Source organism: Pyrgilauda ruficollis, unplaced genomic scaffold, assembly GCF_017590135.1.
Source record: "Pyrgilauda ruficollis isolate IOZ18807 unplaced genomic scaffold, ASM1759013v1 scaffold16, whole genome shotgun sequence".
Taxonomy (NCBI): domain Eukaryota; kingdom Metazoa; phylum Chordata; class Aves; order Passeriformes; family Passeridae; genus Pyrgilauda; species Pyrgilauda ruficollis.
In genome coordinates, this window is record NW_024514764.1 from 5,428,640 (window position 1) to 5,441,561 (window position 12,922).

The 12,922-nt window shown below is 40.6% G+C and overlaps 2 protein-coding genes across 3 annotated transcripts in view; both read right to left on the reverse strand.

Annotated features, from left to right (window-relative positions):
* Nucleotides 1-1,148: 1,148 nt before the first annotated feature.
* Nucleotides 1,149-4,736, reverse strand: BHLHA15 (basic helix-loop-helix family member a15). The gene is made up of 2 exons (XM_041462273.1): nucleotides 4,511-4,736; nucleotides 1,149-2,577 (listed from the first exon to the last, which is right to left on the reverse strand). Exon 2 carries the CDS (start codon nucleotides 2,539-2,541, stop codon nucleotides 2,041-2,043), a length of 501 nt encoding a protein of 166 aa, XP_041318207.1. The 5' UTR covers nucleotides 2,542-2,577; nucleotides 4,511-4,736; the 3' UTR covers nucleotides 1,149-2,040.
* Nucleotides 4,737-5,686: 950 nt separating this feature from the next.
* LMTK2 (lemur tyrosine kinase 2) overlaps nucleotides 5,687-12,922 on the reverse strand; it is a 42,365-nt gene continuing 35,129 nt past the window's right edge. Inside the window, exons 12-15 of one of the 2 annotated variants that reach the window (XR_005954696.1) lie at nucleotides 11,727-11,862; nucleotides 11,061-11,309; nucleotides 9,807-9,932; nucleotides 5,687-5,908 (exon numbers count right to left, since the gene is read on the reverse strand). Coding sequence is in view for 1 of the 2 variants with exons in the window: in XM_041462272.1 (XP_041318206.1) it covers nucleotides 9,904-9,932; nucleotides 11,061-11,309; nucleotides 11,727-11,862 (414 nt within the window). In the remaining variant the exon portion in view is untranslated. Of the gene's footprint in view, nucleotides 5,909-5,939; nucleotides 9,933-11,060; nucleotides 11,310-11,726; nucleotides 11,863-12,922 lie in introns of those variants that run through there. The other variant, XM_041462272.1, reaches the window with a different exon arrangement.

Genomic DNA, 12,922 nt, shown 5'->3' on the forward strand with positions numbered 1-12,922 from the left:
TTGGTTCATAAAGTGCAATTCTTCATCAACAGTACTGTTAGAATACTGGATTTTAAACTTGCTGATTCCCTCCTTCCACCAATGCAGCCAAACAGCAGTTCAAACATAACTATCCCACAAAAGCATTCCAGGGATGTTTACTAGCTGGAAACTCAGATAATGACCTTTAAAGAATCCTACAAAAAAATTACCATAATCTACAAGTGCTTGGTCATAGCTTACTGTGTGACACACAGAGCCACAGTTTGCACTGACCTGGAAGGTGAGAAATAACCAAATAACATCAACATCTCTTACCTGAGGAGGTGCTGAGTGGAATAACTGGAAGAAAAGGCCTTGGTGTTACTGACTGACCCATTGTGATCAGTGCACAAATACAGTGAGGGTTAATTTACCCACACAGGGCTGCTGTGATCTAGCATTGTCATGACAAGTTAAATCTCCAAGAGACTCTGCAATTCTTTCATTAACACCCGAGTACAAGAAGGGCTAAATCACATTTATTTTAATGTGAAAAAAGTTCAACAACTAAGAAAATTCCAGTTGAGGCAGGATCCAAATGTTTTCTCCAGGAAGGCAACCACATGTATAAACTGTTGTGTTGTTCTACATCATAGCTATGGATTGCTGTGGTGGAGAAAGAGAATTCACATCCCTTACCAGCTTGTGTGGGAATCCTCATCTTTCACTCTGAATTACATTGTCATCCCCTCAGCTGTGCTGCAGCAAACTACAAACACATTCCAAACTGCACAGTCCTTTTGTGATGGATCTGATAAATCCTTCCTCAGCCCCCATTCCTCCTTGGACAGCCCTCCTCTCCTGGAAAAGGACCATGCCACAAACCATTATCAATCCCAGTGATGGATGAGGTGCCAGATGTTTCCTGTGCCATCAGAGCTCAGAGCAGCAGCCTCCTGTTCCATGGGGCACGTGGGGAGGGGCAGCTGGGACACGGGGGCTCCGTGGGCACCACACTTTCAACTGAGGCCACGCCAGCTTCAGATGCCCCAGGTATGAGAATACAAGATGAAATGAGAGTTCCTCAGTGACATAAAACTTTTTACCACAGAAGGGGATAGAGGGAGGGGAAAAAAAGAGCTTATTTTCCTTTTTGAAGAGTTTCTGCTTCATTTATTGTTTTACAGTATCAGAATCTAATGCTAACCCAAAAAGAACCTGATCACATCACAGGCTTCATTAGCAAGTAATTTAAACTGGCCAGAGCATTGTCTAACTTAAAGACTATACTAAAGCATTTTTATCATTGTCTTGGCAAAAGTAAGTAATTTGTCCCTTATTTATTATTTGTATTACAATGGCACCCAGACACCCACTAAAGAGAATCTCCATGAGGCCAGATGCTCTGGAAACACAGATCAGAGCTGTCCTTACTCTAGAGAGCTTACAATCTAAGAAAGCTTTGCAGATGTTTGCATCAAGAGATGTTTTTATGCCTTGCAATGTTCAAGATAACCAGGGCAGATCCACCGAAGTTAAATATCAAGATAAATATTCAGATTTGGTGACCAATTTCCCATATGTGCCACTTCAGTCACCAAGTCAGTCAAATGCTGTCATAGATTTTAATCTTTTCTTTAGCACAGTAGACGAATCATTGAAAGGCTGCTGAACAGAACTACAGCCAAGATTCTCAACAAACTCCAAGGAACTCAGATGACACAGACCTTAAAGGCTCAACTCACTCTACTCCAGGTGGGATAATTTTCAGAAGTTAGTAAATCACTATTTTCAAGTCAACTCCAATGTTACAGGATACGTTTCCAGATCCTGGCACACCTCACAAACACATTCATTATGCTCTGAAAAATTCTGAGGGTTTAAAGTAATTTTTAATGTACCATATAAACTATAGTCATGAGTGTTACCTGTTTGCCTTTTTAAGACAAAAAAAAAGGAAGAGACTGGAGGCAAAAATAACCTCTTTAAACCTCTAGGTAATGACACGTATTATGATGTAAGAAGGAAAAACAATGACAGTAGTAGCTGGCAGTTTGTGTTTTGGCTGAAGTTATGAATCTATGTGGAATATTTCTGTAGATTTTCCTCATGGTCATCCTCCCCATGCTGCTGTTGATAATGCTGGTACAGTTTGGATCCCCAGGCTCCCCCCATCCCTTCTACTGCTGGAAAGTGTCCGTTGGACATATTGAGTATAATGGAGGTCAAGGATTTGATGTAGTTTTTGGCCAGTGTGAGAGTCTCTATTTTGGAAAGCTTGTTCTCAGCTCTCACGTGAGGGATCACCTCCCGCAAGGCCTGGAAGGCGTTGTTGAGCTTGTGCATTCTCTGCCTCTCGCGCTCGTTGCTCTCCAGCCTCCTCAGCAGCCTGTCCTTACTGCTCCAGGCACGCTTGGCTCTGCCTGCGGGCATCTTGCTGCTCTCCTTGTTTCCCCCATTCCTCCTTTCTCTGCGTCTCAAACATTTCACCAGTTCCTTTTTTCTCATTGCTGGCTCTTCAGAGAACGCTTCTTTGTCAACAGTTTGCCTTTGTTTCTTTCCTTTGGTTTTAGTCTTCATGTTTTGTTGGATGGACTGGTATTAATTGTCAGTGTGCTGTAAAAACATAACACCAATATTCAGCTGGGAGGAGAGCTTGCAGAGGGAACAGAGGGCAAGTGAATGGAACCAGTGAAACAAAGATGCAGTGAATCGCCTACTGGTGAAAAACAGATGCCTCAACTTTCTTAGAAAACAGGTCTCAAAGCAGAGAGGTTTTTCCTTTATCATTGTACACAAGAGAAAGTGGTCTCCAAGTCGATTCAGTCTTTTTGTAGAAAAGTGAACCACAACTCAAAAAATATGCAGAATACAACAGTCAGTGAGGTGTGGTAACACATTGCCTCTGTTTGATCCCTCATGCTGCTGTTGTCTCCCAGCTCCTCACTCCCCCATGTTATAACAGAGCCATGCACCACTTCCATGTACGTGTGCTGGCTCAGAGGGATATTACACAGACCCTCAGGCTCTTACCCGAAGTAATTTCTCCTTGAACTCCTGTTAATTGGTTTTTGTGGGCAGAGGTTTCCACTGTGAGAGGAGTCCACTAGAGGGAAACATGGCACACTCTCAGAGAGAAGCTCCGAGCCAGCCACGTGTTTTCAGCTGCAGCATTTGTGTTGTGGGCTAGTCCCCTCCACACACACACACACTCACAAAAAAAAAGCACTTCCCTCTTCCAACAACAATCCAATAATGGCAGGGCTTAACTGCAGTTATTGCTCCAGATCAACAGCAGCAGAGCAGGCTATTTTCCAAGTTACTCAAAAAGACACAGCAACATTCCTTCCTCTGCATTAGGTAACAGCACTGATAATTTACCTCCCTCAGCCCATATTCTGTGCCCACACTACATCTGAAGACAACAGCACCACAGCAACCCTGCCTCTACCACCAATGATCAGTGTTACTAAGAGACATTCCCAAAATATGTTCTTTCCACAGTCTTCCAGTTCCTGTAGTCATTAAAAGGTTTGGTGTAAACAAAATACATTTTTACGCCGATACTATAGTGTAGGAGCAGACTGAGAGTTGGTGAGCCAATAAAAAATGAAGGAAAAAGAAGAACAAAAAACCTAGCCCCAGATGTGAGACTGTCCCAGTACAACCACAACCTTAGCTGGAGCAGGTGGTGGCTGTGTCCAGCAGGTCCCAGCTGTGCTATGGTAAACACATCCTGTCTCATTTCTCATTTCTTTAAAGCCATGTTCAGCTGCTGGGCTTGCACAGTGACTCCATTCTCTGCCTGTGAGGACATCCTGGCCATCCCCAGGTTCCTTACTACCAAAGAAGCAACTTTACCAAACAGGACAAGAATTCACAAAGCAGCTGGGTTAGGTAGCACCCAGGGGATGACAGCTGAAAGACAGCACCAAGCAGCTTGCATTGTGGGAGCCTAAAAAATGCTGGAGACACACAGGTATCTTCAGGGAGAAAACAGCACCAGGTTTGTTCTGGACCCTTTGTGTAACTCACTTGGCAGAAAAGGCACAGCTAGAGCAGAGCACAGAGTGGGAGCTTCCCTGCCCAAGCACAGGAAGCACTCCTGGGGAGCGCTGCTGTTTGGAAGAAAACAGCCCACAGGACGTGGTGAAGAGGGGGCTCATGGAGACAGCCAGGAGGGAAAGTTGGAAGAAGATCCAAGAGAAAGGAAGCTTCAGCAAACAGCGAGAGCAAAGTAGTCTTTAAAACTGTAGGCTGGGCAAAAGCAAATGAGGTATAACGGGATAACAAGGTGCCTAGCTGGGAGGTTTGTTCTGGGACTGCCACTGCTGTCATCTGTAGAAGTAACCTTAGAGAGCCCCAGCTCAGCTGCTGGGAGACCCAGGAAGGCGTTATCAGAGTGTGCAAGGAGCAAACAGATTGTGGGGGGACCAGGAGCAACAGACTGGAGTGGTCAAGAGAAACCAAAGAGAGCAGCCGAATACCAACACATTTAACACCCTGTGCAGCCATCTACAAGGGCTGGCATCCCTCTTCTGTGACTTACCACTCCACCCGCTGCTGAGAAGGCGCCTGGGGCCCAAGGGGCAAGGCGGCAGAGACCCAGGGGAAGCCAGGAACAGCAGCAAGGGCTGTGGGGGCAACTGGGAGGGAGCGCTGCGTGTCCTCTGAGCGAGGCAGGGTCTGTCTGCGAGGGGCCCGGCCCGGCCCCGGCCGAGGAGCCCCGGGCAGGCGCTGCCCGAGCCCCGCAGGCGGAGGCAGCCGCAGGCAGGGCCGGCGCTGCCCCGGACACGTCGCTTTAGCGGCGGGGGCGGGCCCGGCGGGCGGGAGCTCCGCTCCCTCCGCGGGCAGGCACCCGCACAGCCCCGAGGGGCCGGGCACGGCCACATCCCCCGGCTCACGGCTCCCGCCCGTGCTCGGGGTGCTCACAGCGCTGGCGGTGACACGGGGAGGCAGCGGCGGGGGTGTCACTGGCACCGGGGCAAGCACAGCTCTGTCGTGCACAGGAGGGGCCGGCCCGGTGCCTCCTTAGCAGGTGCAGTGTCCCCGGCTGCAGGAGGACAAGGTCTCAGCTCTGTTCTGCAAGTTGTCACAGCACCCGTGTGACACAGGCCCACAGACACAGCACTGCCACCTCTTCATAAAGACTGCAAGTTCTCAAATTCTTCGATAATAAGTTCTATATAAGGTGACCAATTTAGTGCCATGGGATCTTTTGCATCTGTTCTCATTAATGACTACTGCCTTGGTCAAATTTCAGCCCAGTAGTTATATTTTACCTAATGAAGTTAAGTCATCTTGATATCAGTTTCTCATTCCCAGGTCACAACAGGTGCCAGCACTCAACAGCTGCCATGAGAGGTGGGGGCTTCCACAAGAGCCTCCATCAACACTGCCAGGGCTGCCCTGGGCCATCCCCACCCTCCCGCAGAGCAGGGAGCAGCAGCCCTGTCCTCCTGCCTCACTCTCCTCCTGCCAGCCTGGAACAGCCAGCACCTCATCAAGGGAGCTCCCAGTGCACACCAGTACTTCAGTTATTTACCTGGTGATTTTTGGTCCATTCAGCACATGCACTTAGATGGAAAAAACAAGCAACTCTTCTAGGAAGAAATTCAGCGAACACTGAGAAAACATCATTAACCTGTTTTCTGAATTTATGAATTTCAAACTCCCCATTCTTCCTACAGATCTCTAATTCTACGATTGAAAGCAAAATTCAGTATTCAGAATGACACTGTTTCTGTTTTAATTATTGCTTCTCTACTGACTGTGTACACACTTTACCTGAAATTTTCACAAGGGTGATGATACTGGAAGAATTTAAAGGTGACTATGCTATTTAGCGTGGACTCATCTGCTGGGACTGTGGCTTTGAACTTTTGGAACTTTCTCAACCTCAGGAGACTAATAAATACATCTTACAGTAGAACTACACTGCTGGCATCTGTTTAAAAATGAACAAACAGACAAAGAGATTATAAATATATAACTGTATTTTATTTTTAATATTAAATATTTTTAAATTACAAGCAGTTTCTTGAATCACACTATGCATGATAATCAATATACAGTAGAAATTACAATTTAAAAATGTACACAATTTAAAGACATTTTGACCTGAAATTTCATTAACTATGATATATTGCCATAAACCTCATACCTGTATTAAATTACAATAGGAAAACCTCATACCTATGATTTTGTTACATAGTTTCTCATTTACAAATAGAATTGAACATTATATATACACACACATCAGTACCATTTATCATTTAAGTTACACCTACATCTGTGCAAGTTCAAACAATTTCATAAACAAAACTAACTGTAAGTCATATTCAAGTTTCTGAAAAACAGGCTGCTGGTATTACAAATACTTATTTTCAATAAGTTTATATGATGTTTGACTCTCCTCTAGATTTCTTCCCATTTTGTACCAAAACCATTAACATGTATGACTTAAAGCTGAAGTAATTTTTTGAAGTAACTCCATTCTTATTTAAGGCTATTTCTTATAAGGCTAATGTACTTGAATTCCACCTTTCATCAACTCCAACACAAATAGCCAAGTCACTGACACCTGACAATGCTGACATTTTAGGATAGTGCTTAACTGTAAAAAAAAAAAAAAAAGTCTTTCTACCAACCAGCCTCTTCATGAAAGATTGAGTATTACATAAAAATCTGCTAAAAATACTGATAAAAAGAATGAGGCTTAAATGGCTTTCATTAGTGCATTGACAAGGATATGAAAAAACAGTTAAATCTGCTCATTTCCATGAAAATGGCAATTTCCATCAATGCAGTTATACACAGTGTATCTGCAGCTGGGGCATGTGGGAGAGTACAGGTGTTCCCACTGAAACTGGACACACCTGTTGCTCTCTTGGCTTCTCACCACAGATCCTAATGTTCAAACAAACTTCTTCAGGTGGGAAAAATCAAATCTTTTAAATACCTTTAGTAGCCAAATTGAGACAATGCCTTCATTATTCAAACAATCCAGGGATTCTACTAGAGAAGGAATTAAGCTGTAACCAGTCCTCATAATAAACCATTGAAAATAGATACATGTACTTCTAAAATGGAGACCAGGCTTAAGTAGCTAGTGCAAGCAATTACACAGAGTGTAATGAATGATTTGGAACAAATCCCCTCATTATAATGTAACATGTTGGAATTACTGATTCATCTTCATTGTGCCACTTAACTGCCAGGCAGATATTTAAGTATTGCTAGTAGTTGATCAGATCTTTAATTATTATTTTTTTACCCCAAAAGATAGTCTATATTATTGCAATCCAGCCTACTGGATTACTGAAAGTAAAATTTATGTTTAAGTGATCCGAGTTAGCTTTAAATATTTATTTCTCTTCATTGTACAGCTAAAAAGGACATTACCTTGCTTAATATTATACACATCTTGTTTTGGAAAAAATGCTCCTTTGGCAATTCATTAGCAATAAGTCCATTTGTACAAAGGAGTAAACTTTCACTTCCTGTGTAAGCTTTTCTTTAAACCCAGGTAAAGAATAAAAATCTTAGATTTCCATCAAGCAAAGGAAATTCCTGATGTGCAAGATAAACATCTGATTTTCCAGAATTACAAGAAACAAAATGCACAACCAAATTACAACATTCCGGAGCATAAGCTTTTATTTAACCCAGAATTATTTTTTAAATAAAATGATTCAAAATTAAGGCTGAACTCCAGGTCTGACAAGTTTTTCACCACATAAGGCAGACAAGCCCAAATGTTCCCTGCAGACCATTATGGAGTTTCATTCTTACTGTGGTGGAAATTTAAAGACAGATGAGGTACCCTAAATCTAGCTGTATCAAGGAGTTTAATGTTGCAATTATGGAGTTTCTAAGCAATAGTTTGTGCACAAGGTCTATTACCAACATTTTAAATTATTTTCAGTAGCACACAGCTTCCTTAAACCCTCTACAGTATATACTGTAAGCCTGTGTTAAGAACTACTTGACTTTGCCTTCTAAATAATGTTTTGGGAAAGGTCTATAGGAAAATCCAGTTCCTCACTTCATACTGAAGAACAGTTCTGACTAACTCTGAACCTGAGTGCCTCATCAGAAAAAGATAATTCATTGGCAACTTCAAAGAACATGATTAATTAAATCATTCCCTTTTAGTCAGTATGGAAGCCATTCTGGTTTAAGGGCTAAATAATGTTGGAGAAAAAACCAGTTACCATATGCCTGTCAATTTTAAAACATACTTAAAAATCAAAATTAACACAGAGGTATACAAAAAAAGAAATCACACATCTGAAAATATCTAATCCTCCCATCTCCATATGATGAATATTCTCTGGTGACTGGATCTGGACACAGAGCACTTGGACCACCATTATCTCCAGCCCTGCCAAAACAACCACTAAAATACAAAGTACTTAATATTTCAGTGCATTTGTATTTTAGTACAGGTAAACAAATACAAAGCCAGGTAAACTGCTCCTATCAGTGTTTCCTACAGATCTGAACTGCATAAGGCATTCCAAGAAGTCAGGGATTTGTTTTTCAACTGAACACACTTTGGAGTAATAATTAAGGATATATTTTTCCAAGCAGTTTAGAGGATTAAATCAGCTAAATGCATGGTAGAGCAGGAAGGTTTAGCCCCCACAGTCTTCCCTTCCCTACAGAGCAAACCCATTGTACTGCAGCCTTTGCTCAGAATGCATTTCAAGATGTACCATGGAGCTCTGCAGACATCTTAAAATGGATCTGGCCCTATAATTGGTGCAGAACTGGGCATGAACCATTAATCAAAATCTTAATTGTCATAACATCACAGAGAGGTAGATTTACCACAGGCCTCTGAATGGAGCCCAGATCTGCAGTCAGCAGAAGAGTGAGCTTCAAAAATTCACAGAATGTACAACTGAAGGGCCAAGTGTACCCAAATCCAGTCTACTGAAATTAGTCTTTTTATAAGATTCATAAATTCCAGAGTTTTGTACAACCAATTTTTCCTCTTCTTTCTCCAAGGCAGAAATTGTAGTAAAAACTGGAAGGCCCTTAACTTTGATATAGTCAGATGCTATTACAGTTTAAGCAGTCAGTAGGATCATATGTAGGAATTAAGAGACATTATCTCTTTCATCTAAAAATTCCAGAGTATATCATAGATTCTTTTCCAGTTTCCTATAAAACATGAACACTAACAACCATTCTATAACCATTATCATTTTAGAAATGGTACTGAATATAAGATTTCAGCAAGTCTAACATAATACTCAGAAGTTATGTACGTTTGACGAGTACCGTGCATAGCAAAAGGCTACAAAAAGGACAAATTAAACTGGATAACTGGGCCAATTCAACTTGTCTTATTTTCCTTGAAAGATTTAAGATTTTGATTCTGTACATCATCAGGAAATAAAGGAAGAATAATCCATAGTGCAATTGTAATAAGCAAAGTAATATGTAGTGATATCTTTTTGAATAAATATGGCTCACTACTGATCAACTATCATTCAAACAGTTCCATCAACACAGCCACCTGTTGCACAGGACAGGTATACACAATTCTACAACAGGTGTATGTTCAAATAGATAATGAACTACATGGAAAAATATAAAAAGAATATTATACAATCTCATACATAAACCAGACTGTAGTGTAATTGCTTTACTTGTTTAAGTTATCTGAAAAATACTTCAAGTACTTGAAAACAGCGGCAGAATCGTCTTTCAATGAAAAGCAAAATTGCACTGATTTAAAAATACATTACAAAGTTAAATACACATTCAAATTAATGTCCTGATTTAACATTGCTTTCAGTGTTTACTTCCATTTCTCAGTACTTCTTGATTACCTGTGTTACTCCAGGAGGATCCAGAGTTTAGATAAAGAAGTTTCAAACACAAAGTCTGTGTGTTTTATGTACGGAGTCCGAGCATGTTTAAATTGATTTAATCTTTTTCTCCATCTTCACTGCTTCCTATTAGTAGAGGAAAGGTCATAAGATACAGTGAGATTCTTCTGCACAACCCTCACTTCTTTTTAAGACTCTTTCTAGAACTTGGCATTCTGCTGTTTTGCCCTTCCAAGTTTTGGTTAATTTTTCCCTACACTTTCAACTACTGTAAACGTTTGGTTCATTTATTCATGGACATCTGCTTCAATCACACAGTTCAATGTCACTTCTTAGGACACATAAGGCAATGTAGGATCTCCAAAATACTCTCTCTTATCTGTAAGTTACTAAGCAGCAAATATTATCTAATCAGTAAGCACAATACAAGAACAATACAATTCTATATAACACTGATTACATATTTATAGACATTGACCATAAGCAAGGCTCTGCAATCAGTAATATTTATTTTTAATAATGCAATGTGTTATCAAGATTAATAATATGCCAAACCGATTCAAGTGTGCTTATTTTTGCTTCTCTTAACCCTCAAAAATGTATCAAAGGTTAAAAAAGCTTTTGGTTACTGACAAGAAGGCTTGTTAATAAACACTGCTAGTACTCAGTATTGCTCTGAACGGATTGCTTGGCTCTCCTAACAAAAACTACCCTATTCACAGCTCTAGAAAACATGCTGCAGTTCTCAAGAGAATGTCAAGAATGCAATGTCTAAAAAGCAATATGAAAAGAAAACTAAACTGTAAAATAAGCTTACACAATAATAGCAGAAACATTATGTTCCTGGCATCCTCATCCTGTGCAATGAAAATACAATTGTGACTTAAGACAGTGCAATAACCAGAATTAATAACTGCCATAGTGTGGCAGGTGCAACAGCAGTGCTGCAGGATTGCAGAGGGTTCATTTATCCAAATACAGCACTAGGGTTTTTAACACAAAAACTGAGAGCTTATCCTGTAAATGTTCCCCAGGCTGTTCAACCACAGTTTTGTACCAATCTGGATGCAAATAATCTCCATGGAAAACTATGTCTTAACTGAAACACAAGACCAGACATAAACTTTCACAGTGTTAAAAATGTACTTCTACATTTGGTATTTAAATAGAACAAGACTTGTTGTGTCTGTTCCTTTATCTTTACATAACTATTTTAACTTGTATCTTTAAAGTAATTATAACTAAATCACTTACCTCCTTGCTCTATATCTGAATCTGTAAGATGTGTAAGAGAAAAGCTTGCCATGTTTGCAGGCGAGATGGAGAATCTGGAGTAAGGGGATGAATGTGACCAGTTCTGATCAAGAGTCCGAGATGGTGGAGGTGGAGAGAAGTACTTTGATGGCTGAAGGGGTGGTTTAGAACCAATGAGACTATTAGCTGCCTTGGATATAAAGGATGGGTCTGGAGAAGAGAAGTCATCATCCCACTCAAAACCCCCACCTTGGGGAGGGGAAGGAAAAAAAAAAGGAAGAAAGAAGAAAAAAGCAGCATTACAGTAATGTCATGTAAGGTCACCCAGAGTTGTACAAGCAGACTGGAAGATTACATTAACCCCAAACAAAACCTGTATCCCCGGGCAGGGCTCTAGCCCAGGGAGTCACAAAGATTTGTCACCCAGTTTGGCTGCCTCTCAGGCAACCCTGGACACATCAATATATAAACAACCACTATCACATCCCAGCTTTGCTCCTCAGGAACAAGGGAATGTGAGCCCAGCTGCAGCATGTGCTTAGGATGCAAAATTGAAGCCAACATGGTCCAGTGAGTTTACAGATCACATATAGTTTAATGACTTCTCATAAAAGGCTCTGCATAAAAGAGTCTCAGCCCCTGCTGTGTGTAAATATATTCATGTACCTTCTTCATCTGTTGAGCTTTCTGAATTTGCAAATCTGTTTAAGTAACCAGGACTGGAAGATGCAACAGGAGAGCTGCCAGCACCTTCCCCGTTCACGTCTATCCCACGGCTTCCCAGCTCCTTCGTTGGTGTTTCCTAAGGCAAACAAAGTCACTTATTTAACTCTTTTTACACACAATGTCTCCACGCCTTCAGATGCCAGCACCCACAAATACACTCCCCCATCCTGCCACCAAGTCAAATGTGGAATTAAAAGGTCTGTAAACTGTTACAACAACACAAGACTTTGAGTTACAGATTAGCACATGCAAGTAGTTCTAAAGAAAGCTGCATCAAATCTATGCTAAAATGCACACAGGAAACGACTTTTTAAATATTATTTACTATATGAAATGGTTTCATATTTGTAGGAAGAAACACCTTCCAACTGAAAACAGTTTCCATATCAGCTTAACATGGGTAGAGTCTTTTTTTCCTCTTTAATAAAGCCTTATCCCAATATATTATTTTTTTTAAATCCCCTAATCATGTTCAGGATAAAGAGCCAGACTTTGTACAGCCGGCATTGGAAGCAGCCAACATTTTATCAGTTATTGTAATAAAAAGTAAAGAGTTCAACAACTAAGAGCAGTTTAAACACAGCTGATTTTTTCCTTCCCCTCTGACAAAGGGATTACTATTCTACAGGCTGCCTAAACACAAATAAATCACCTATGTTTTCTATTCCAAAACACAGTTAACTCTAATATTTAGGTGCGCCATCATAAGCAACATTTCCAAAGCTTGACAATGTGACTGTTCTTTTAAACTCACTGGACTAGTTTAGTTGCCATAATGCTAAAATACAATCCCCTCTGTACTCTGTATCCAGTTACAGAAGTTAAAAATTGATAAAGCTGATAGGGAAACAAAAGTAACCTTGAATTTTATAAGCAGATCACTGCGTCACTGAACATGAATCCCTGAATCCCACAGGATTAATAAAAATTAGCCTTACCATCTAAATAATGTTCTTTCTCATCTTTGATTATGATCTTAGATAAATTTACCTTAGTGTTAACTAACATAAGATGCAGAGTCAAGCTTCAGTTTGAGTTTTGGGGTTTTTTGGTTGTGGGTTTTTTTTGTTTTTTTTTTTTTTTTTTTGTTTTTTTTTTTTTTTTTTTTTTTTTTTTTTTTTTTTTTTTTTTTTTTT